This window comes from Varanus komodoensis, unplaced genomic scaffold (assembly GCF_004798865.1).
Source record: "Varanus komodoensis strain SLA01 unplaced genomic scaffold, ASM479886v1 scaffold6_2, whole genome shotgun sequence".
Lineage (NCBI taxonomy): Eukaryota > Metazoa > Chordata > Lepidosauria > Squamata > Varanidae > Varanus > Varanus komodoensis.
Window position 1 is genome coordinate 8,601,549 of NW_025336346.1, and position 26,942 is coordinate 8,628,490.

At 39.1% G+C, this 26,942-nt stretch overlaps 2 protein-coding genes across 2 annotated transcripts in view; one reads left to right on the top strand and one right to left on the bottom strand.

The window, feature by feature from the left end:
• LOC123034300 (centromere protein P) overlaps window positions 1–26,942 on the bottom strand; it is a 213,830-nt gene that overhangs the window by 127,368 nt on the left and 59,520 nt on the right. The gene's annotated exons all lie outside the window — the stretch shown is intronic.
• OMD (osteomodulin) lies at window positions 8,290–25,027 on the top strand. Its single transcript, XM_044451546.1, has 3 exons — window positions 8,290–8,522; window positions 15,665–16,626; window positions 23,701–25,027. The coding sequence occupies exons 2-3, from the start codon at window positions 15,687–15,689 to the stop codon at window positions 24,030–24,032; spliced, it is 1,272 nt and encodes a 423-aa protein (XP_044307481.1). The 5' UTR covers window positions 8,290–8,522; window positions 15,665–15,686; the 3' UTR covers window positions 24,033–25,027.

Below are 26,942 nucleotides of genomic sequence, written 5' to 3' on the forward strand. Positions count from 1 at the left end.
CCCCATCTAGCCATGAAGCTCACTGAATGACTTTGAGCTAGTCCCAGACTCTCAGCTCAACCTACCTCACAGGGTTCTTATTGTGAGGATAAAATGGAGCTATGCAAGCCATCTTGGGCTCCTCACAAGAGAAAAAGAGGTGGGATATAAATACAGTGTAATAATAATGCAATGTAAGAATTACACTTGTGTGCTAGGGCTGGCGTTAAACTGCAGGCTGGGAGTGGGGTTAGGGGAAACTGGGCCCTTCCGCATCTCCAGGGGCCTGGAAGAAGCTATGGTTGGGCAGGAAGAATGAGTGGTCACCAAGCACATTCTCAGAGATATCTTTTTGCACATTATCCTAATGTAAAGGGATTATACTTGAGTGTTAAGTTGTGGATAAGTTTGAGGTTACCTGAATATGCCAGTTTTCCTGAATCCAGCCTCTAGCTTGAAGCCTATCTAATCTTATAATTGAAATCTTTCCATTTACCAGTCCCAAAGGAGAAATATCAACCTAAAATACAAAGTTGGGAATGTCACTCCACTACACAGTTCACTCCCAGCTTTCAGCCCACAGCTAGGCTGTGCTCTACAGGTGAGGAAGAATAGCTTTAGGAAGTTTCTGCAATACAGGAGAAAGCACTGTAGACCTGCATGGCATAAGGTCTTAACTCCAAGGCACCAACTCTTTAAAAAAAGATAGGACAGATATTCCATGTGTACCTTTTGCATGAGCTCAAATCAGCAGATTCTTTTACAGTGTGCATGCACACATGAGCACTTGTATACACATCATAATTACCCTTTCTATTCCTTAATAAAGATGTAAAAATCCCAGCAACTTTGCAGCCACAGGGGAAAAAAGGCTTTTCCTGGGCTTTTCAAGGGAGAATAATGGACATCTTTGGAAAAATTGGGACAAAATGCAATTTTAGCACCCTTTATAGCTTTAAGGTCATTGAGTTTCTTTAGGGACATGAACTATATTGTATTTAACTTGGTTTAAGATATAATTATGTTTGGCGCACTAAAAGTACAGTTTGTTCAGACAGTAATTACCAACTGAATTTATATTTATATTTCGGTTTGTTGTGCTAGTATATTAGCAACAGACAAAAAATGTAAACAGGCAAACCATCAATATTAGCAAAACAAAGGCAATTATGCTTCCTCTAGTCCTCACCTCCACAGTGTCAGACTTAACGCACTTATTGTCATAAAAAGAAATGAAAAATGGTTGGGAGAGGTTGAACCAAGACTAAATGAATATACAGTACATCAAATTTTCTAAGCTATTACTATCAAGGTGGGGTTTTGGGTTTTTTTTTTCTCTCTTTTTTTTTTGCTATTTCTGTTTCTTTATCTTCATTATAGATATCATGGACTTCTACAAAAACAAGTTTTACCCAGATTTTGACACACTTCTCTATACTTTCACATCCCTCTCTTTGATGTCTTTCTGAACATGTCTTGATTTCTTAATTCGATGATTTCCAAACATTAACCGGTTTCTTTCACAAGCTGCAGAAGATGGATGAATCTGAAATAAGTGTGAAGCAAGCGAAGTCAGAGGCTGTGTTACACAAAGGACTTGCCACCATTGTGCTGGATGCATACATTGGACAGAATCCTGGACTGAAGATGTTCTGTATTTTGCAACACCTTTCCATAATCAAGTCCTAAGAGTGTTGCTTGGTTTGTAATCCAGTCAAATGCAACACCAGTGATATTGTCTTTACACTTTTGCCTTTGAATCTTGAGTTCATGCAGCTGCATGAATTCGATAGCCACAAAATTCTTTCTGTCCCTTAATTAAATATTTCATGTTACTTTCATCCATATTTGTAAGTGGAGATACATTTAGATTCTCAAAAGTAGTGGTTTTTATCTTGGCCATTTGGTAAGGACCTTCTGTCGAAAGAGCACTGTCTGCTTAAGAGGCAGTAATGGCTAAAGAAATTGCATCTGGAATCTTCAGGGAGTTCTGCACCCCAGCACAGAAGAAATCTTCATCAAGTACAAGGTTCCTTCCACTCCTGGGTACTTTAAGATCCTCAACTATCAACGTTTCTCAAAGAACCTCTTTGTTTTCTGGTAAACTTTCAAAGGAGATCACCACTGCACTCCACTGAGGTTACTACAGAGCATCAATGTTGCTATTTTATTCTTTTCAATTGTTCTTCTTCCTGCTTCTTGAAGACTGCCGCCTCTCTACAAGTAACTTTTTCGTGTTTTCATGTTTCACTACTTTTGCTGGTCATTCAGAAGTAAGCTTAGCCCATGACATGCATATGCTATTGCAGTAATAAGTGGCTACTTTTCCATTATGCTCTCCCATGTTAGTTTCATATTACTTGCATTGTTTATCAGCAAAGCAAATAGTTTAGCACTCCCAATCTTCTGTAGGATTGCACATATTTTCTAGCTGATAAAAATATGTTTGTTCTCTCTCTCTCTCTCTCTCTCTCTCCTGTTTCAATGCTGCTGTAAGAAACACTTTGAGGGGTTAACCACAGTTTATGGTTCCCTCTTTGCTATTATTTGCCCATACATCTTGCAAGTATTGCAAAGCACAGTGCTTGATTCCCTCCCTCCCTCCCCCCTCCCCTCCCTCCCCCACTTGCACAGATTCCATTACACCATCATATTCTGACTGTAAACGGGATTGCTCAAAGAATGTCTGCTGTGCAAGTAACATTTGAATTGTGCATTTCATTTGATAATGTTTGCAAATGATTTTTATCCCTTCAGAAGGGCTTACAGTGTGAAAACATCTCTATATGCTAGATGTTGATCTCAGGATGTATGGAAGGAGAAAAAGTAATTTAGTGACTAGCTTGCCAGTAAGCCCTAAACTATGTATTGAGAGTGGAGTACTCTGCCTCCTCAAAGGCAAAGGCAGGACAAAAAGTTTTCTAAGTGAAGTCTGTAGTATATTAAAGTTGACTAGTAAGACTGGACAACAGAAGAAGAGTATGACAGAAACTAATCAAAGACACAACCAAAGTTAGAATACCAGCCAATTAGGGAAATTCATTAAGCTGCAAGTAGCTCATTAAGATGAAGTTGATTCCAAACTGAATAATTCTCCCTCTTTCCAAACCAAAGCAGCTGGTTCCTTTAAGGTCAATTTTACTGCTTCTAGGCCAATCACCTGGAGCATCTACCATTTCTCCATTGGCCCACCCTCTCAACCTGATACCATATAAGTGGATTAATAAGGCCTCCCTCAACTGAGATAGTCTGTCCCCATCTCAGTGTGTTCCCCAGAATTATCTCTTGCATGAGAAACTGTTTGGTTCTCAATGACTCCCTGTCTTATTGCTATATATGTGTCAGAAAGATACATCTGATATCCCGAACTGTTACCTTCAGGAGGGAGTTAAAGATGTATCTCTTCTGACAGGCCTTCCCAGATTAGTTTTATTTAATATGCTTGGTTTTTAGTCAAATTTTAATCATGGTTGGTTTTAATCTCCCATAAACCACCCAGCGCCTATGGCAATGATGCAGTATATAAAGATTTAATAATATTTTAACTTTGGATTCTAATGCTGCCTCTTCCTCCATTGCAGAATTTGTAATTTCTGCCAGTCCTCTGAGGCCTAGTTGAGAAGACTGAAACAGAAGCATGAACTGTACCAACAGGAGGAAGCCCACAAGCAAAGAAAAGGCTGAAGCTTTCTTCTCTTGTGACAATGGCAGTGCCCTCTAGAGGCAGAAATACATCTTGATTTTACATTTGAAATTTGTAGTCTCAGTTTACAGTATAGGATTAACTTTTCCATAGTGCACAAGAACTGGAAGAAAAAGGCCTTCAGACCCCTCCCCACAACTTCATATCTTTAACCCTTCATAAACTGCATTGCTGCTATAATAACTGCACAACTCTAAAACATTTCCCCAGAACTCCAAGCACTGGCCTGCAACAAAATAACTTCGTGTAACACTAGACCAAACAGTCTCCTACAAGACTCATTTAGAGAACACCACCACGAAAATCAATACTAGGAACAACATACTTCAGAAACTAAGTGGAACAAAATGGGGAGCCTCAGCTGTTACCCTTAGAACATCAGCACTAGGGTTGATCTACTTCAGAGCGGAATACTGTGCCCTTTTGAGCCATACAGAATACTCAGCTGCAAGATCTAGCAAGATCAACACTAGCAAGATCAACACCAGACTTAACACCATGAGAATTACAAGTGGATGAATCAAATCTACTCCTACTTGCTAGCTTCCTGTTCTGAGCCATACAGACCACCAGTTCTACAAAGGCAAGATGTCCTAGTGAGAGAATAGAGAAAAATAAGGAATGATCTACTTCTACTAGTGCATGCTGACCTTCCTTATTTATCAGCTGGTGGGCTTAAATCCAGGAAGCCCTCACTGGCACTTGCACAACATCTGTATAATAACTCTTAATATGAATTCCCAATGGAAAGCTAAATGAGTTGCTGAACACCCAGAAACGGGTAGGCATTTAGATGATCACACGCAAAAGGTGCCAGGTTTTGACTTACCCCACCCGTATTGGACAACTCTGAACAGGATTCACATCTCACACAGGGGGTGCCAAGACTCACTGCATAAAGATGGAGGGATTTGGTGGGAATAGCAACTCAGACTTGGGAGAGGAGGACTGGATAGCTGAACCAGCTGTGGCTCAGAGTTCTCACTCTGATATTGGAGTTGTTGAGACTAGTGACTCCTATTAAGGCTTAATCATTAAAAAAACAATGTACATAAAGACTGTACCTTCCCTTCTAATTCTGGAGCTGGTGGGGATTGGCCTTATAAGCAGCAATGTGCACGCAGAGACTTCCCAGGTGGGTGAAGTTCCAATATTCTCCCCTGCCTCACCTTACATAAATTTACCTCTGGGCTGGAAAACAACTCATTCATTCATTCCATTTCTATACTACGCAATAGCCAACGTTTTCTGGGCAGTATACAAAGATGAAAAATACCTTATGAAACCAGTTAATACAAACATATAAATAGACTGCACAGACATAAATATATCCCAAACAAGTTTAAACAATCAATGATAAGAAAAATATAGGAGCTGATTAAAACCCCTTTCTAAGCTGCTAGTGCTCGAGATAAATGTCTTAATATCAACAATATAACAATGCCTGTGTGGACCTTGTTGGAGAGATTATTTCATAACTGGCTGAGTCCACCATATGAGTCCTTTCCCTCTTTGCTTCCTTCTGGGCTGCCCTCAGAGCAGGAATCTGAAAGATGGCCTTTATCTAACATGGTGTAGAAGATTCATGCCAAGGGAGGCACCCTGGCAGTCTTAAGTACTGCAGTCCCAAGACATGTCAAGTTACATAGATTAAAAACAGCACCTTGAATCAAACTAAGAAGCATACAGGCAGCTAGTGTAACTGATGCAGAATTGGCATTATATGTTTGAATGATCTTGTCTCTGTTACTAATCTAGCTGCTGCATTTTGTATGAGCTACAGATTCTGAACTGTATTGCAGAAATATAACTAGGCGGTGACCAGAATACAGACAACTGAAGCCAGGTTATCCCCATTCAGATAGAAGTATAACTGGTCTAACAACCAAAGTACAGCGTAGAAAGGGTAGGTCTTTTTCCTCCCTAACCTTATTCCATCTGCTCAGTTTCATCCAGAGGGGCTGTTCTGGGTGGTTAGCAGGTTTTTAAATCCTGGCTATGTTAGGCTGTCCACCCAGAGATAAAACTGCCAAGATCTTGTTGTGATAAACTGCATCCTTTCCAAATTGAACTATAACTAATCCAGGGTCTAAGCCAAAAGAGTCATTAGCTGCTTCTTGTTATGTTCGCTTGGATCTGTTTTAGTCTTGTTTTTCTCCAGCATTGGGAGTTTGCTTTGTGAGGTATGGCACGTGTGCCTTAGAACTATCTGCATCATGACTGGTCAAAGTTAGCTGGGATGTGTTTGAGCCATTATTAGAAAAAAATAAAACTCTGCTTTGGAAGAAGGTGTTACCAGCTCTGTTAAAGGAAGTGGCAAGTTCTCTCCTAATAAAGCTATTCCTAAGCACTGGTGTCACCTTCTGCTACGTAACTATCTCTAATCATCCCCTTGAGGAAGGGATGCAACACCTGCTTTCAATTTAGCTCCAGTGTCTCTCAGAGAATACTAATTTTTCTATTTCTTACCAGTTCATCTGTTTGGTCAGATATTCCTCTTCTAGCATGAGTGGAGATAAAAATTGTTACTTGGAGAACTACTAATTGATTATTATAATGAGTATTATAATGATTAATTTAATTACAAGTGAGGAAAAGCCTGGATGAACAAAGCATTTTTTCAGGGGGTTTCTGAAAGATGCGTATTTTCTGCCTCAGACTTGCATGAGGGACAGTTTTCCAGAGTGGATGCTGCTACTAAAAGGGCCTACCATGGTAGTATGTGCACAGCAATGATCAATAATTTTGGAATGACCAATAAGGCCTCCTCTGAGTGTCTTAACTGTCATTGGCTGGGTGAGGAAAGGCAGTCTTCTCGATAACCTGGTCCCATGTTAATTAGGGCATTGTATGTCAACAACTTAACCTCGAATGTGGCTCAGTCAGGAATAAGCAAGTCAGTGCAGTTCTTTTAACTCCAATTTTATAAGAGAATAGCTGGGTGTCCCATGGAGCAGCCTAGATGCTGAACTCTGTATTAGCTGCATCTTCTGAACCAGGCCCAATGACAGTCCCACACAGAGCACATTATGGTAATACAGTTAGCAGTGTATGAATCACCATGTCTAAATTATCTCTATCCAGGAATAGGCATAGTTGGCATAGTAACTGAAGTGGGGAGTGAGGACTTTGGAGTCATCCAGGTCTCCAGTAGTAGAGGCAGATCTGGGAGTCCACCCAAACTACCTACCTGTTCCTTTTGAGGGAGTACAACTTCATCCAGAACTGGTAAATAGCCTAGTTCCAAGACCTAGGAAATATAGTGAGATCAAGCCCTCCCTTCTTGCCTTTAGGCTCTGAAACAGCAGACAGTCTCTTTGCAAATGCAGACCTTTATTGGCACTTTGCAGCTACAAGGCAAAGCAACTCTGCAAACCCTCTAGTGTAGCCTTCCCCAACCTTGTGCCTTCCAGACACATTTGGACTGTAATACCCAGAATGCCCAGTCAATGGCCCTGCTGGATGAGAATTATAGGAGTTGAGATCCAAATGCCTCTTAATGGCAGGGACAGGTATTGTGAGAAAAAAATTGCCATGAAATTATCTGACCATGACAATGGGGAGAGTTCTATTGACTTTCCAATATCCAGCCACCCTGCCTCATGCCCAGAGTCAACAGCCAAATCAAAGGTATGTCCTGACCTGTATGTTGGGCCAGTGACAAATTGATGTCTTCCATGAGTATCATGCAGAATATGAAGGCCTGAGCTGATCCTGTTAAGGTAGCCTCAGCATGGATATTGACGTCCCCCAGGGCCAAAGTCCTAGGGTTCTTCAACAGCATATCCAAGGCTGTATTAGCTAGCTCAGTAAGGAAACCACTGGGTAGCAGGGTGGTAAACCAAAGTGCCCCCAATGTGTCTCTTTGGCCCAACAGAAGTTACAGGCCCTTATTGTCCATCCCAGACAGAAGGGTTTACTTGGAAGTAAAATCCATCAAACACAATGAGATATAATTCTGAGTAAACATGTATAAGATTACATGGCAAGTTAATACTATATTAGATCCAGACAGTTATTAGGTCTCATTGAGATCAATTGAAAAGGTCAGTCATGAGTAATTTGGCCTAGATCCAACCCTGAAATCAATGGGCTGTGTTTAGGACTCCAATAAGGCGGCTGTCCTAAACACACTTACTAGAAAAGTACAACAAGCATAGCAAGCCCTGTATCTGAGCAAGTGTACACAGGACTGCACTGTAAATGCAGTTGTGAAGTTGGATTATGGTCAATGTATTTCAACACAGAAAATTCTCATATTCACTCGAGAGTCATCAATATTCAGCAATTACAAGTGACAGGAAATAGAGGGATGTTTCTGCCTGTGTTATCAGCTGCAAAACTCAGCTTACAATCCAAAATGTCAAAATATTTAGCAATTTAAGACACTGATATAATTTGTAAATGGCTTTGTAAAAATTGGATGGTAATACACTTTCACTGGATTTTCAGACAGTAAACAAATTGAATGGCCACAGAATTGGCACTGAGGATAAAACAAACAGAGTTGGATGGATGATGCTAAAAATAATGTTCAGCCACCCCTTCATGTGAAGGAAATTCCTACCACACCTCAAACCAAAAATTAGAGAAAGAGAGTTAAGCCACATAATTTCACCAGAGTAAAAGTATACCCTTATTTAAATAAACTGTTCTCTGCAACAAGGAATACATCATCTCGAACTCCTCCAGAGCCTTTGGCAACAAATTACATTTCATCAAGTACATGCAACCAATGAGATAGCTCCTATATTGTCACTGTGAATTTTAAGGACATCATCATCTGACACTTGCTACAGTTTGGGGCATTCATTGGCTGGAAACTATCAAACAGCTTCAGGTAGGATTTTTTGTTTGTTTTAAATACTTTTCTTTACACAGTGCTGTTGTCCTTCCAATTATGAGAAGTTTGTTAATGCTGGTTATCTACTTGAGATATATTGTCATATACTTTTTTTCTTGCCAGTATCCTATAAAAATCTCTCATATGCACAGCTTTTAAAAGATATGATGTCAGACCCTCTAGATGAAATTATTTAAGTATTAATTATTGTGATTATTGATTAATGCAGAATATTATGTGGTAATTCCTTAAGATGCTTCTGATTATCCTGCACAGATAAAACAGAAAACATTATACAACAGCAAAATTATGCAATGGTACACTAATAATCCTAATTTACAATCCACCCTGAGGTTCCACTGTCCTAGCAAAAGTAAAGTATAGGACCTGTTATTAGGCTACTCCACTGAAGCACTGTAATGTAGCCATTTTCCCACTTCTGCTGTGACACTGTGTGGTACATCTGTAGTCATGAAGGGTTGGAGGAGGCACAAAGTGGTGGTTCAGATGTTGGCGAAGCTGATGGCTCCCTGTGTCCGATTTTAATGAGTGTCAGTTCAGCCCGACTCCATTAACTCTCTCAGAATATTTTGCAAGAATAGTACTGCAGCTTGGTGGGGCAGATTTCTGCGCTTTAGCTTCACTTGCCTAGTGCAAGATACTGCTCTAGTTGCAGAGAACAGGTCAATCTGCATTACTATTAGGAGGTAAGATTAAGCTTTTAGTATGTGATTTAGGAATCAACAGTTTGATCTAGTGGTTTAACAATATTTCTACTTCCATCATACAATGTTTTCTGTTTTTTAACGTATTTGTCAAAACACCATTGAAAAAGTGTTCAAAGTATGTTCAGACATACTGGGCAGGAAATGAAAAAGCTTTAGAAGTGGAAAATGTATATCAACATATACAAGGTTAACAGAAAGGCCAAATCCAAATAAGAAAAACATGAGGCATGAGGAAGCTGGATTTGATACAAAGGAGGGTATGGGAGGATAGTCTACGATAGCAGAGCTGGGGAAGAAAGAAATAGTTTTATCTTCTTGCTTTAACTAAGTAATTCAGAGCAGTAACAATTTAAGCTACTTTTTAATGTTTTGGGAATTAAAGTGAAGCAGTGCGAAAAACAAAGGAAAATATAACTAAGGAGAAAGGAGAAACATTGACTAGAAGGGGAAAAAGGAGTTTCCCAGTTGTAGTGAAATATTGTATTTGTATGAGAAGAGGAGAAGGAACAAAGCGAAGGTTGTGGTATGGCAATCTTACATTAAAACTATCTTGAAATGCCTTTTATAAAGATAGTCCCGAAGAAAGCCCAGACCATATACAAGTGTAAGAGAAGTGGACATTTAGGCATTTTTTGGGAAAAAATACAAATAATTTATTCAGATTAGTGTATCATTTTTCAAATGATATCAAAATCTAGTTAGAAAACTTTCTTGTTTACTCTTTTATTATTTGAGAAAGTATAATGGAATTTACTTTGAATATTTTGTTTGAAATTCCTGCCCCCAGTGCCATCTCTAAATTATTTTTCATACCTTTTTGTTGTGATCTCATATTGTATCCTTTAACAGTGGGAATGAACTACAAGAAGTCCTGGACCCATTCTTGATATTTAGACAAGAACAGATGCTTTGCAATACTTGGCAATGAAAACAGATGAAGTGGAAAACGTACTTTTATACTTACAGTTTTTAAGCACTGTTGTCTGCTTGATTTGAGCTATTTTTGAATATCTATTTCTGACAATATTGGTCCTAAAAGCTAGTTAGATCATCTTCCTATGTCTTGGTCTGTGTTATGTATTTACTTATTTTTAAAATCTACAGACCACAACTTAGAGCCCTAATTAGGGCTCTCTGGGAAGTTTACAATCTATTAGAATCAGAGATAAAAGATTCCATAAAATACAACAGTATTACAATAAGGACAAGTATAGCAGCTGAACATATTTTCATATAATGTCTTTTCTTGTATTAACTATGAACTGAGTGCTTGTTATTCAGTTCATTAAAGTAGCACTCTAGAACATTTCCAGTGTCGTGAATATTAATTCCACAGTGATTCTATCTCAGGTTATATTATGTGACACTTTACCTCTACACATGAACTTCAGAGAAAACTAAAAAATTAAGAACCATAACTGACTCCTGTCACTGAATGTGCTCCCCTTTGATATGTGTACAAACTTGCTCAATAGAAGTGTTTACAATTGCAAATGTAAAAAGGAGTCCTTTGCCAAAAAGAGGCCTTTAAACATTGGTAATACAACATCTGTGACAAAGGTGGAAATATAAAATGATCCATAGACACATATGCTCAAAAATCAAATTATGTATTTATTGATTGCAAACACAAATTTAAATGTACACATTGTTTTGGAGGAAAATTTGTTGGTAGAGCAATGACAATTCAAATACAAGAAAAATAAAGCTTTAGGATACTGCAGAAAGTTAGCTAAACTAGGCCACTAAAATGTGCTGATTGTGTGCTTTGTCAGACTGAGAAGTTGGAAAGAGGGGATACAGAAAATAGGAGACCCTCATACTCTTGGGAAGGAAAAAAAAGAACTGGGCACAAGCATTAAGAGTGGAGAAAAACGACCATGAGGGAATTCATGCTGAGACATAGTGCTGCAATAGGGCTTGCTATTGAAGCACAATCAATGTAACCAGAAGAAAAAGGGATAGTTTAGTCTTCAAAGGCTAAACTCAGCTGACTTCTTCCCAATATCAGTTGTCACTGAAGACTCAAAGCTTTATTATTTTTAGGTTAATGAATTACTGTATAAACTTATCTTTCCTCAAATCACTGTGTACATTTCGAATTTGCATACACATTCAAGTACTCCAAGACCAATTTGTACATTTGCCCCCTGTTTAAGTTGGCACATACAGTAACTATAGCCTTATGTGTAGAACTTCATAGCTGACCACCTCTTTTAGAGAATGGACCCAAATCTTAAATGAACAAGGAAGTGACACAAATGAGTCTCAGCTGTAATCCTTTCCCTTAGCAGCCCATGGAAGAAGGTACTGAAAGCTGAGGTTCTGACCAAACCAGTTTAAGAAAAGAGTCAATTAGCAGATACATACAATGACTGGGTTTGCAGTATTACTAAGAGCTAAATGAGCCAACCATAGGTTATTTGAAGATTTTTCCTACCTCCATCAAGCCATGCTGCTTGTATCCAGATGGCATAATACTCAGGTGGGTAATTAGGCAAATTGAACCTCACATGCACCAAGGATTAAGCAAGCCACAGTTAGCTTGCTCTTTAGCTCTCCATCATTAACTGATCCAACTCAATGGGAAAGAGGAGGGAGTAGAAGCTAGGGTTGAAGGAAGTCCTCTGGCAAGAGCTAGGGAACTTGTACACCTTGGCTCAGTTATCAATTTAAACACTCTGCAACCAATAAATTGGAAGAAAACTAAGGTTTGGAAGGGCAGCAGTGAAAGAACTAGAAATGATCAAGCACAAGAAAGTTTCACTGGAGACCAAGGCCAAGATCATCCATATTCTTGTATTCCCAATCACTATGTATGGGTGTGGAATCTGATAGTCAAAAAGCAGAAGGAAGAAAATTGTGCTGTCCAGTTCTCTCCAGTTTATGGCAACCCTAGGAATGAATGTGCTCTTGAATGTTCTGTCCTTGACAAGTCCTGATCAGCCTTGCAAATTCAAGGCTGTGGCTTCCTTTACAGAATCAATCCAACTCATAGTCTTTCTCTATCTCTGATTTTCCTTAGTATATTTGACTTCTCCAGTGAGACCTGATTTACCATGATGTGTATAAACTATGACAGCTTCATTTTGTGCCCACTGAAAGTTCTTGCCTGACTTGACCCACTTATACATCTAGAACCCACTTACACATCTTTCTGTCAGTCCAGGAAATTTACAAAGCTCTCCTCCAGTACCATGTTTCAAATGCATCAATCTTCTTCTTGTCAGCTTTCTTCACTGTCCAGCTTTCACTCTCATATATAGTGATCAAGAATACAAGAGTGTGGATGATCTTGGTCTTGATCTGTAGTGAAACAACCTCATACTTGAGGATTTTCTCTAGTCTCCTTCAGATTAATTGGCTGCAGGCTCTGTTTCAACTGAAGCCTGACCCAAAGTATGTAGTCTTCTACAATGTCAGTGTCTACATTGCTGAGAGTAAAATTCTAAGATTCCTCTGTACTTCTGATTTTTGTTTGCTTAATGTTCAGCTGCAGTCCTGCTTTTGCACTTTCTTCTTTCAGTCTGACCACAAGCCATTTCAAATTGCTGCTGCTTTCTGCCAGTAATATAGTATCATATGCATATCTTAAATTATTCACCTATCAATTTTTCACTCTTCCTTCTTCTGATCGTAATTCAGCCTTTCTTATAAATTCTGTATACAGATTGGGAGATAAAATGCACCTTTGTCTGATGTCTGTGCCAGCAGGAAGCCATGCTGTTTCACCATATTCTGTCCTAACAGTGTTACATCAACTGCATTAATACTGACAACAGAACAAAAAACTTTCTTTACAGTGAAACACATCTCTACTTTCCTTTCTATCCATTGGACTCCAAATAAGATCATGTGCAGCATTTTCATGCTATAGCCTATTTTTCTAACAGTTTCATTTGCTCAGTAAATTTTAACATTTTACAAGTGAATACTTAAAACTAATGCGCTGCATACTATTGCACTTCAAAAAGTAATATATGTACCAACCAGTTTAAAACCACCTGTCAAAAGAAAAATAGAGAACACATAATAATTTAATTAGTCCACTTACCTGAACTAATTAAACATTGGACATATTTTTAAACCTATACTATTTATACACTTACATACTTGAGTCATTTTTCTTTGACAACCAAATTTCATATATTGAGGTACATGGATTTCAAGATGTATCACACATACTGACAGATATGGAGGTAGCAATCCTACAGTCCTAGTTAGCACCAAATGATCTCTAGATATTTTGGATTCTCAGATTCAAGGTGTTGTAGGACTTCATAGAACCAGTCAACTTCAGCCTCTTCAGCACCAGTGGTTGGGGAATAGACTTGGACTATTGTGATGTTGAATGGTTTTCCTTGAATTCGAACTGAGATCATTCTGTCATTTTGGAGATTGTATCCCAGTACTGCTTTTTCTACTCTTTGATTGACTATGAAGGCTACTCCATTTCTTCTGAGGGATTCTTGCCCGCAGTAGTATACCTGATGGTCATCTGAATTAAATTCACCCATTCCTGTCCATTTTAGTTCACTGATTCCTAAGGTGCCAATGTTCAGTCTTGTCATCTCTTGTTTGACCACATCCAGCTTGCCTTGATTCATGGATCTTACATTCCAGGTTCCTATGGAGTATAGCTCTTTGCAGCATCAGACTCTCCTTCACCACCAGATAGTTCGGCAACTGAGTGTCCTTTCGGCTTCGACCCAGTCGCTTCATTCTTTCTGGCGCTACTAGTACTAGTCCTCCGCTCTTCCCCAGTGGCATATTGGACACCTTCCAACCTGAGGGGCTCATCTCTGGCATCATATCTTTTTACCTTTTGGTATTGTCCATGGGGTTTTCATGGCAGAGATACTGGAATGGGTTGCCATTTCCTTCTCCAGTGGATCATGTTTTGTCAGAGCTCTCTGCTATGACCTGTCCGTCTTGGGTGGCCCTGCACGGCATAGCTCATAGCTTCATTGAGCTACGCAAGCCCCTTCGCCACGACAAGGCAGTGATCCATGAAGGAGGAAAAAGCATTAGGTGGATCCAAAATTGGCTGCCAAATCAGACCCGAAGAGTGCACATCAATGGCACCTTTTCCAAACTGGAGAAAGATAACTAGTGGAATGCCGCAAGCTTCAGTCCTAGGCCCAGCGTTCTTTAATATTTTTATTAATAAATTAGATGAGGAGGTACAAGGAACAATAATCAGATTTGCAGATGATACAAAACTGGGTGGAACAGCGAACACCCTGGAAAACAGAATGAAGATCTAGGGTGATCTTGTTTAGTTTGAACACTGGGCTGAAAGCAAAAGAATGAGATTCAATAGGGAGAAATACCAAGTCCCACCTAGGAAAAAGAAACCAAATGCATCAATACGAGATGGGGAATACATAGCTCAAGAGAACTGAAAAAGAAAAGACCTTGGAGTTATTGAGGACAGCAGGCTAAATATGAGCCAGAAATGCTATGCAGGGCAAACAGTATTTCGGAATGCATTAATAGAATTATTACTTCCAAATCATGAGAAGTAATAGTTCCCCTATACTCTTCACTAGTCAGACCTCAACTAGAGTATTGTGTCCGGTTCTGGGCACCGAGATTTAAGAAAAAGATAGAAAAATTAGAAAGAGTCCAGAGGAGGACAACAAAAATGATCCAAGGGTTGGAGACAGTGCTCTATGAGTAAAGACTGAAAGATCTGGGTACATTAAGCCTTGAAAAGAGAACACTGATGGAGGACATGATATTGCTTGAATGTACCAGTTACAAAGAGGAAGGACAAAATCTCTTCTCGCTCATACCAAACATGGAATAATAACTCAAGTTGCGACGAACCAGATTCAGGCTTGATATCAGGAAAAGGATCCTAACAGAGCAATATGAGAGTGGAACCAGTTGCTTAGAAAAATCATGGGCTCTCCCATACTAGAAACATTAAAAAAGAAACTGGACAGTCATCTGAGTGGGATGGTGTAAAAATCAACAGCAGGGGGGTGGACCCAATGGCCATCTTGACCCCTTCTAGCTCTAGTATTCTATGATTCTAAGATGAACTAGTGTAATTTGAGTGCACACTGAAAATGATTTACCATGCAGGGTTCATGCATTATTATCTGCATTAACAATTTTAATGGGTCCACATTAGCTGGAATAGCTGCAATTAGTGGCTGGTTACATCATTCAGAAGTAGACACCTCTTTAATGCTACTTAGGAAAACTTAATGTAAAATATAATTATTCAAGTAATTAAGCAAGAGGATTTTGATGCCAAGTCTAAGAGATTTTTTTTGTTTCAGAAATTTAAAATTGTTAATGCTTAAACAAAATAATCTTGCCAACTATACAAGTACTGGTATTTCCTATACCTAAGTCTTACTACTATTAACATACCATTTTGTTTTCTTCTTTCTGCAGTCTACCACAACAGAACTTAAATATGGGAATTCTAAAGCAACTACTAACTATTCTTCTCCTCTTTGGAGTCACAGTGTTCTGTCAATATGAAGGCGATTATTTTGAGAATGAATATGAAAATGAAATAGATAATGAATATCCATCTATTTTTCATCATATTCCAAGCGTAGAATATGCCATTTCTCACTCTGTCACACCTGCTGAGTGTGCCAGAGAATGCTTTTGTCCACTTACTTCCCCAATAACAATGTACTGTGATCATCGTAAACTTCAGAGGATACCAAGCATTCCCTCTCACATCCAACAACTTCATCTGGAGTATAATGATATCGAAGCTGTTCCTATGGAATCATTTGTTAATGCCACTGCTTTGAAAGAAATTAATCTCAGCCACAACAAAATCAAGTCTCATATGATCGATAATGGTGTCTTTGCCAAACTTTCAAACTTGGTGCAACTCCACTTAGAAAACAATCTGTTAGAAGAAATTCCATACCCACTACCTAGAAGCTTAGAACGACTGATCCTAGGTTTCAATCAAATTACCAGTTTGCCCAACAGAGCCACAGAAGATTTAGTAAATGTGACCATGCTTGACCTCTGCAACAATTGTCTTGAAGATTCTCAACTCAAAGAAGCACACTTTTCCAATATGAGAAACCTAATGCAAATCAACCTCTGCAACAACCGACTACAATCTATGCCTCCAGACCTACCAATTTCACTTATGTATCTTTCTCTTGAAAATAATTCAATATCTTCTATTCCAGATAATTATTTCCAGAAACTTCCAAAACTTATTGCTGTAAGAATGTCATACAACAATCTACAAGATGTTCCATATAATGCTTTTAACCTTCAAAATCTTGTGGAACTCAATCTTGGACACAACAAACTGAAGCAAATATTCTATGTTCCAAGAAGCCTCCAGCACTTATACATAGAAGATAATGACATAGAAGGTTGGTTGAAGTATTTTAAAAGTGTTGTTTATTATCCTGATCTCTCAAAAAGGCTATGTTCCATTTTTAATTTGCTCTTTTGATGACTGGTACCAAATTACATATTACAATAAGGTGCAAAACTGCAGTAGGGTTTTAGAATTTAATATTTAGAAGAAGTAGGGAGACCATTTTCTCCAGTGTCACAGCTGAGGAAGGAAAATTTAATCCTTCCCTCTCCAGCTGCAGTTCCAGTCCCATTGACCTACAATGAATCTTAGAAAAAAGAGCACTTTGGCTTTTCTCTTATAAAAGACAAATTGCAGTATGTGGTACCAAACTACTGCATGGCCGAAAAGGGATAGTTTAAACCTGTCTTCCACACATGTTCCCATCCTAATAAAGAGTTGGGGTTCTCATACTTAGTATTAGGACATTTTCCTTACATAGTTGCAAATATCCTATCTAGCTAGATTAGGCTCTGTGCTAGCCAAACAAAAGAATGAGTTCACTAGGCAAGTCAAATAATGTGGAACAAAATGAAGTGCAGAGGTATCAGTCAGCTATGGAATCAGCTTAAAATAGAATGGGAAATATGCGAGCAATGGTCAAAGCATGGTATCACTAGGCAGGCAGCCAGTTTCCTGAGGCACAGGTCAAAATATGGAAAAACAGTCAAGCAGAAAGACAGTCTAAAAAGCAGAGTCAAACAAGAGTCCAAGAAGTCAGCAGCACAATCACAAGGGTTGAACAGGATGCCAGCCATGGCTAGTCCTCACTTAGGTGCAGATCATTACAAGCCTTCAAGCAAAAGTCCAACTAGTGAGGAAGGTTTGGCTCACATGAAGACCGTTACTCTTGAGAAGTATGGTTAAGATTCGTGAGGTGTGAACTTCATCTCTGTGAGGTAACCCATGTCTTCACTTTCAGGAGCTATCATATTCAAGGGTTCAGTAGGTATTTACTTTCCTCATTTGCTGCCACGGGCAACATACAGTCGTCTGGGGTGGCATCTGGAGGACCCTAAAGTCTGCTGCTATAGAAGAGAACAATGCCTCTTCTCCCCTATAGTCCAAAGTAAAGATGTGAATAGCAGACCAGAAGCTGGCTGTCTTACACTCACTGGACTTCTTTCCCACATTTGGCCTGAGCCAGGAAGTGAGACTACAGCGTCTGTGAATAGCTGGGAATGCTAGAGACATCTTTGTGCAAAAGCTGTAACACTCTATGCAAAGAACTGCAAAATCCACAAGTCAGGTGTACAGAAGCAGAATTCTGCTTGCCCAGTGGATGTATGGGCAGCATGTGTGCAAGCCAGCCTCACAGCCAGCCTGATGTGGACACTTGGCACAAGGTGGACTTAGGGCAGAGAGAAAGCAGGCTGGAGTCTGGGAAGCTGAGCTAAGAAAAATCTTACAGATTCCCACCCCCAAACCAGATTCCTCACACAGCACTAGCCTGAGGGGCCTGGGATCCCATTATTATTAAGAGAGTCTAACAATGCATTTAGCATCATATTTAGTTTAACCTACAGCTTTAAATAAGATAGCAAAGTAGGTAGGGCAATAAGTATGTTTAAGCATATTGATTTTTTATATAATATTCTACAGGAAATTTGGATCACAGGTACCATTGCTGTGAATGTTTATGTTGCCCATTCATTGAAAGCAATTTGGACAAATAATAAAGGACATCTTAGTTTAGGTCTTGCAGTCTTAATATCAACCTCATTGACTAAAACAGCCTTACTGAAAAAGTGAGCAGCTAATTTTTGGATTTCATTGAAATTTAAATCCAGTAGTTTCCTGATTATGTTTTTATTTCATAAAGCCCATATACAGTGGTACCTTGGTTCATGAACTTAATTTGTTCCACGATTCTGGTCCCGACCCAAACTGGTTGTGAAGCAAGTCAAATTCCCCCATAAGGTTCAATGTAAATAAGGTTAATCCATTCTGACCACTACGAACGTAATCGCAAACCGATTTTGGTCGTGAACCAAGTTAAATTTGCCGATAAGGTTCAATATAAATAACCTTATTTATATTGAACCTTATCGGCAAATTTGACTTGGGAAGACAAGTGGTGGGACCACTAAATAAGGAGGAAGAAGATCCAGTGACTGATATGAGGGAACAGGCACAGATGCTAAATGACTATTTTGCCTCTGTGTTCTCCCCAAAGCAGGACGGGGGATATCTGCATAGGAGATTAGATGAGGCTGGGGACTTAGGGGCACAGATTAGAGTCACCCCCCCTTGAAATCGAGGGGCTTCCCAGGACATTGGATATTACAAAGGCACCAGGCCCTGACAGGTTACACCTGAGAGTACTTAAAGAGTTGGCAGGGGTTCTCTCACGCCCGCTGGCCTCCATTTTTGAGGCGTTGTGGAGAACGGGTGAAGTTCCAGAGGACTGGAGGGTGGCATCAGTGGTCCCAATTTTCAAAAAAGGTAGTAGAAGGGACATGGGGAATTACAGACCTGTTAGCCTCACGTCCATTGCAGGAAAAACAATGGAAAGGCTCATAATAGAGAGAGATCTAGTGATGCTAGATAGGGAAGGGAGGCTGACAGCCACTCAACACGGCTTCCGCAAAAACAGGTCCTGCCAGACAAACCTTGTGGAATTCGAGATGGCTAGATGGAGGGGATGCAGTGGATGTGGTATACCTGGATTTCAGCAAGGCCTTTGACAAAGTGCCCCATGATATCCTGGTGGAGAAACTGAGGAGTTCTGGGATACACCAAAGCACTGTCCAGTGGATTAGGGCATGGTTGACTGATCGAAAGCAGAGGGTAACCATTAGTGGGGAATCGTCAGGATGGCGGCCAGTGACAAGCGGGGTCCCCCAGGGCTCTGTCCTGGGGCTGATCCTGTTTAATCTTTTCATAAATGACATGGAAGAAGGGGTGAACTGCTGATAACTATCAGTCTGCTGATAACTAAAACCGGAGCAGTGGCCACAACTGAAGAGCAGGTACTCCAGATCCAAAAGGATCTGGACAGACTATGGAAGTGGGCAGGAGACAACAGGATGACATTCAATGTGGATAAATGCAAAGTCTTCGTGCATAGGAATAGGTGTCATAAGTACAGGTTAGGTGACAAGTACCTGGAGAGCAGCACTTATGAAAGGGACCTCGGGGTACTGGTTGACTGCAGGCTAAACATGAGTCAGCAGTGTGATGCAGTGGTCAAGAGGGCGAACGCCACCCTTGGTTGCATAGCCAGAAGTGTGGCTTCTAGATCGAGAGAGGTATTACTACCACTCTATATGACTCTGGTGTGCCTGCAACTGGAGTATTGTGTTCAGTTTTGGGCCCCTCATTACAGAAAGGATATAGCCAGGTTAGAGTCAGTGCAGCGTAGGGCCACAAGATTGGTGGCCGGTTTGCAGGGGATGCTGTATGAGGCGAGACTGAGGGAACTGGGTCTCTTCAGCCTGGAGAAGAGGAGACTCAGAGGGGATATGTTGGCGACATACAGGTATGTGAGGGAATGTCACATGGAGATGGATAGAGACCTGTTCTCCCCTGCAGAGGAAGGCAGGACGCAGTCCAACGGAGCAAAGCTCAGGGAACCAAGGTTCCATTTAGATGCCAGGAAGCACTTCCTGACAGTTAGGACCCCGAGGGTGTGGAATGGGCTTCCACGAGAGGTTGTTGAGGCCCCATCGGTGAGGGTGTTCAAGGATAGGCTGGATGTCCACATGGTGGGCATGTCGTGAGCAGAGCCAGCTGGTGCCGGAGGTCAGACTAGATGGCCTGGGAGACCCTTTCTGACTTGCTCTGTTTCTATGTTTCTAAGGTTAATCAGTTCTGTAAATATTTTTTCATCACAAAAATTTGAAACAAAGTAACAAAGAACAACAAAGTAACAAAGTATAGTACAGTAGAGAACACTAACCTAGGTGAGGAGAGGTTATTGTTTGGAGGGAGAGTCCCCCTCCATAAGGACATCAGGGAGATCTCCTTCAGGGGCTTCCTCTCTTCTTTGTCTCTTAGCTGCAGGGTCAATTTTGATGAAAAATCTGCACGTTCTGGTCACCTTCATCACCACTCTGCACGTTCTTTTTACCACCATGCTTGCTCTGCACTTTCTTTGGAGCCATTATTCAATATTATTATTACATAATATTTTACAGTACAGTATGTGCTAAAAAGCATACAATAAAGCTTCACAGCAAGTGACCACAGGTCTGTCTGCGACTACAAGTGGGGATGATGGGCACAATCGCGCTCATGCAGGGAAGATGGCTGCAATCGCGGTCATATTCATGCGGGGAAGATGGCCATGATCGTGTTCGTGCAGGAACATGGCCGCGATCGTGGTTGTCACTCGATGAGGAGTTTGCAAAAGGAGGCAAGATTTTTCTGAAATTTTTGTTCATAAACCGATTTGGTTGTGAACTGAGGCATTCGTAAACTGAGGTACCACCGTACAGAAAATACAGGCCAAATTAGAATATTATTCATTTTCTCTAACTATAAAATTCTCTGAAGCGTATCTGCTTATGATTAGAGGTTCTTATGCCAGAACTGGACCAACAGGATTACATATTCGAAGATAAATTTCCAGGTTTAGGACAGACTGAAGATGACAAAGTTTCTTTCTTTAGAGAAATTCAAAAGATCTGAACTTGAAATTTACAGGCTTTTGTTTGGCCCAAATCCAATATAAACTAGACTTGCAAATTCTCAGTGAAATAGCTACTATGGATGGCAATGGCAAGTTCACTTTTTCAAACTATTGAGCTCCAATATAATGGATTACTGTTTGGTCTCTGGAAATTTTCTCCAGTTAGTGCAATGACCATCAGCTCTTGGTATTAAATGTGTTAACTTTTAGAGACTGTTGTGCAGCTAACCCAATCTCATCAAATTAAAACTGAAAACCAATATAGGGTAAGAGCCAAATGGTCAGTTCATCTAAGAAATATTAGGCTGAATTCTGTTTCAACAGTCCAATTAAAATCTATAGTACAGTCTGAACAAGTTTCTGCAACTATTCTGGAGTTAGTACAACCTCTCTAAGAGGTTGGAGAGGTTAACATATGAACAAACATATGTTCATTAATGTATGAACAAAAGAGGTTATATGAACATATAAATATGAACAAAATTCCTCTCCTAGGAGCTTTGGCCCTGAGAATTTCAGGAGTTCCAAATGGTTTGATGAGGAGTGCAGTTCACTGAAAAGGGCACAAGGAGACTCCTATATCTTGTACAGGAAGTCAGGGTTAAGCCATCCCCACTCTAGTTATTTCCAACTGAAAAAATATAAAGCCTTACTAGCTCATAAATATAATCAGAGTTAACTTGATTTATGGTTCCTGCTTTTACATGCTTCTCTTCATAGTGATTCTAGAAGTTTCTGGCAGCTGGTTTCAGAAACATTATACTCTCAATCTCAACTTTCCAACTGCTATATCTTGGCAGAGGTATGGAAGGACCATGTTAGAACCAGCTCTACTATCCCAGATGGCCTTGCATATGATTTTGACCTTCCTCATACTGCTGAATTATCAAACATACCAAAATGGAACCCGTCACCATAAAAGCATTATATCTATAACCTAGATATTCAGATCAATTTACTATGGCTCTAGGGATTTATTGTATCTCTGCAGAGGTCATAAAAATAAATCATCATTGGTGAGCACCATTGCTGGTTTCACTTTTTAATATAGCAAATAAATCTTCTTTCATTCCTTCTAGCTGAAAGAGAACAGTAGTAGTACTTGCTTTTAAAAAGAATCCAGCTGATGATCCAGCAAGCTATCGATCTACCTGTCTGCTAACAGTTATGGGAAACTTTTATGCTAGATTTCTAAGCAATACATTGTTGTTTCTTTTAAAAAATCTGAGGACATATTTAATGATTCCTAAGCAGCATTTAGGGAAAATCATTCAATCTTTGATTACTGTGTGGTGCTTCCACACTTCACTGAATAAACCGTAAGATCCCAGCAAAGGAAATTGTTTACTGCCTTTATAGATTTAAAGGCAGATTTTAATTTTACTCCCAGGAGCAAGTTATACTATTGGGCTTTTGCAATGCACTCTATATGGAGCTGTCCTTGAAGAACATTCAGAAACTCTGACTAGTGGAAAATGCTGTAGCTCAGCTACTAACAGGTACATGGAATCATGATCTCATTACACCAATAATGAAAGTTCTGAACTGGCTGCCAACTGTTTTCTGGGCTCAGTTCAAGATGCTGGTTTTAACTATTAAAGTCCTAAACTGCTTAAGACCTGCCCTTCTGCCTTTCTCAGTATTAACCTTCTTGTTTTATTAAGACACGAAATTAAGATAAGAGAATCCTGTTAACAGATACCCTCTTTCTGAGTCGTGGCTGGTCACCACTCTCCCTCCTTGCAGGAAAGGGCCCCAGAAACACATAACTTTTAATCTAGATTTTAATTGTTTTAGTTATGCCTATCAAATACTGTTTTAATTAGCATTTTATTGTCTGAAATGTTTGTAAAGCACCTTAGTTGGCTTCAGATATGCAGTAGAGAAATAAAACTTAAATCAAATTAAAGTTCTAAAGCTGTTAGAGACAAAATATATCAAAAATGGTTTTTGCAGATGCTTAAGCCCAATTTACTTCCACAAGTTCCAGTTGAGTAGAATTATATCAGAACTGGAGATAAAAAACAACTTGGGGAAAAAAGATCCTAAAATATTTCAAAATCAAAATTTCTCAGCTGTTGTTTTAAAAAGCTATGCAAAAGCGAAAAGATTACTAACAATCTTACCTGGATGGTTTTTTCCTCAGAATATCCCATGGTGTTAATAAGGTTTACTTGCTAAGTAAGTAGGTACCGAATTACAATCTAACACTAATAAATTGAACTAGTAGTTTTACCTTAGTACCTGTTCAAGTACTACAGTATCTAAATAAGCTTTAGTTCATAGTTACAGAAACAAAAATGAAAAATTCAGATCCAGTTAAATGAATCAACAGTAATCAGCTGCATTCTCAGATACCACATTTTGTTTTATAAATGCAAAAAACTATCTTTGAAGATGTAACCCAAATATTTCCAGCTTTTTAATACTTTCTCTTTTTTTCTTTTTATACAGTTATTAATGTTACTCAAATGTGTCCTTCCATTGATCCACTAAACCTCAGCCACTTAACCTATATACGAGTGGACCAAAATAAGCTAACAGCCCCAATAAGCACATATGCCTTCTTCTGCTTTCCACATATACGCAGTATTTATTATGGGGAACAAAAAATTAGTGCCAACCAACAAACACAGCTGAGAACTCCAGTATTCCGAAGATATCTAACAGCGGAAGAGTATGAAGAAGCAGAAGATGACCATGAAGAACATGTTCCAGATCATGATCAGGATCATGATCACATAGAAAGGGAAGAAGATGACTATCCTGATGCTTACTTATATTAACTGATTATAAGTTTTGGCAATAGTATACTATATATATTTGTGTGGATAGAGTGCCCATTTTAAGAGCAAATGGAATCATCTGGAAAATGCAAAATGGTTGTAAACCAACTGAAGTAGAACATCATCTCTGGAGCATGAAACAGCTACAGATTCACACAGAAATTGTACTTTCCAAACCTTCAAAGCATTAGTTTAAACATTATGAAGAGATTCTAACTATCGAACTTGCCCAACTGGAAATACGAATATTTCACTGCTAGTATACAGCTGGCATTTCACTGCTAGTATACAGCTAATCACTTTCATATTTAAATATATTTATGACAATAAATTATAATCAAATACTTTGAAGTCCTTCTACCAGAATTTACAATTTGCCACTTCATAAAAATTACGTTAATCACACATCTGCCCATCACCTCTGAAGAGTAACCTGAGAGAGAACAGTTGGAAAAGATGTTTAGTAGGAATTGGTTTGACTAAACAAATTTCTTAAGACTCACTTTGAAGATCTGCTTTCAGTATCAACTTACCACAGAATGTCAAATGCATTTAATAGACAATCTATTTTTATAAAAAATAAACAATATCTGGGATGTAATATGCACTAGTATCCCCAAGTCTATCAGCATTCCAACAAGCTGGATGATTCTAATCGCAATCCATGAAAACAAGCCAACAGAACAGACTTGTATCCAATCCAATGACTAATACAAGACCATCAAAGGAGTAGATTCTTTATTATTTTACGATAGATGCCTCATAATTTTGCCTTTAACTCAATGTTTCTACTTTATGCATCATTTTATAACAGCTAACTCTGCAATGCTAATGCTCATCAGTAAAGGCATAGCTTAGTTAATAGACTAGATAATATATAATATTTGAGCATGTATTGTTTAGAAAGATAGCTCTAAGCATTTACAAAAAATGTACAATGTAATTAAAAATGCAGCAGTTTTCTTCTAGAAGATTGCCTTGCCTCTGCACTAAATCAGGATACCAATAAATACAGATGCTTATAAAAGGTGAGATTTAATTTTGACCCTCTTTGCCCTGAAACAAAGGTGCTTTGTTTTGCTTTTCTAAATACAGAATATTGTTTTTGTGGCATACTCTTGAAAAACTTAAGCAATACATGTTCACATAAAGAAATTTCTTAACATTTAACATTAGTATTATACACTTAAGAGATTACTTATAATTTATTAACACTGCACTGAAATGTATAATAATCTTTCCTTATTTTAGCTTTTTGTAAAACTGTGAATTGGAAACACATCAAAAGATGTACTTCAGAATTAAGTTCGTTTGGAGACATTTCAGAACAATGGGTGCATTTAAGAAATAGTAGACTATATACTATTTTATAGGGATAAACTGGACTATCTAACCGCATATCTTCAATTACTTGTGTTGGTCACAGGTTCTTCTTTAAAGGTTGACATACATAGCACTATAAATTGTAAGAAAGTTAGTAAAAGACATCAGGGGTGGGTATGAAGCATTTTAGAAAGCACCTTGATTCTACTGATTTGGTAACTCCTTTTCATCAACCAGTAACTTCCTTGTTATATGTACATTTCAGTCTACTTTTGCTACTCCTGATCTGTTTCTCTGTAATACCATTGCTCATCATTCCACATTTTTAAAATCAAGCTTTCTGGAATCTAGGATGTTCTCTCACTAACCTTGTTATCTTGAATTGCTATCTGCCATTCAAGCATTTTACTAGGGAACATCCATATAACATTGTTGGCAGCCTACTTTTCCTTTCTTTCCCAGACCTAATTTGGGGCCATTTTTCTGCTGTATAATGGATAAAGTGTGGATAGATAAAGCACTATCAAGATTATCTTTTCTCCAATATACAAAAGCACAAATTTTTAAAAAAGAATGGCAAAATGGTATGGCTGTTAGGGCAGGTTGCAACTGCTACCTTGTTCAACTACTTAGAATAAGTTTGTGGTAGATGCCTTCTCTTGCTTTCCGTCTATTAACTATTTTATTGATTGACTGATTGCATTCGTATACCACTCCATAGCCAGAGGGTCTCTGGGCGGCTCACAGCAAAGTCAAACAGTGATACAGATTAAAATAAATAATAACTAAAACTGTAAAATACAATAGAGTAAAAATACAATATAAGTACAACAATATAAATACAACAGGAAGAATAATCACAATATAACCAATAAAACAACAAACCTAACCCTAACCCTAACCCAGCAGTAAGGCATTAGATAATAGTCATTATCTAAAAACAGATACTTAAAAAAAAAAGTCTTAACTTAGTGTTGAAAGCAAGGTAAAATGGGTGCCAGTCGCACCTCGCTTGGAAGAGAATTCGAAGTTGCGGTGTGAAGACAGAGAAGGCCCTTTTCCTCATCAATTCCCCCCTCACCTCATGGGAAGGGGCATGAAGGAGGGCCTCCATTGATGACCTGAGTGGCCTGGTAGGATATATGGAAACAGGTGTTCTTTAGATATCCTGTACCCAAGGCATTTAAGGTTTTATATGTTAGCATGAACACTTTGAATTGACAATTTCAGGTAGCCAATTGAAATGGCAGGGGACCAGCATATGTTCTCTCCTTCTTAGTAACTGTGCTGCTCTGTTTTCAAAAGGAGCCCCACGTAGAGTGTATTACAGTAATCAAGACAAGAGGTTACCAGCGCTGGATAACTGTGGCGGGGTTCCGCTCATCCAAGCAGGGAGGTAGCTGGAATATGAGCCTAAGCCGATAGAAGGTGCTCTTGGCCACCGAGACCACCTGAGAAACAGGTGAAAGCTCAGGGTCCAGAAGCACCCCCAAGCTATGAACCTTATCCTTTAGGGGGAGTGCAACTCCATCCGGGGTTGGTTGAAAAATTTCCAGTTGTATAAATGGACTGCCCACCAACAGAACC

What these genes read in the sequence shown, in the direction of transcription:
- OMD (XM_044451546.1), top strand. Translation starts at nt 15,687, where the DNA reads ATGGGAATTCTAAAGCAACTACTAACTATTCTTCTCCTCTTTGGAGTC. An exon ending in AGAAGATAATGACATAGAAG is followed by an intron (nt 16,627 to 23,700) that starts GTTGGTTGAAGT and finishes CTTTTTATACAG; the next exon opens with TTATTAATGTTACTCAAATG.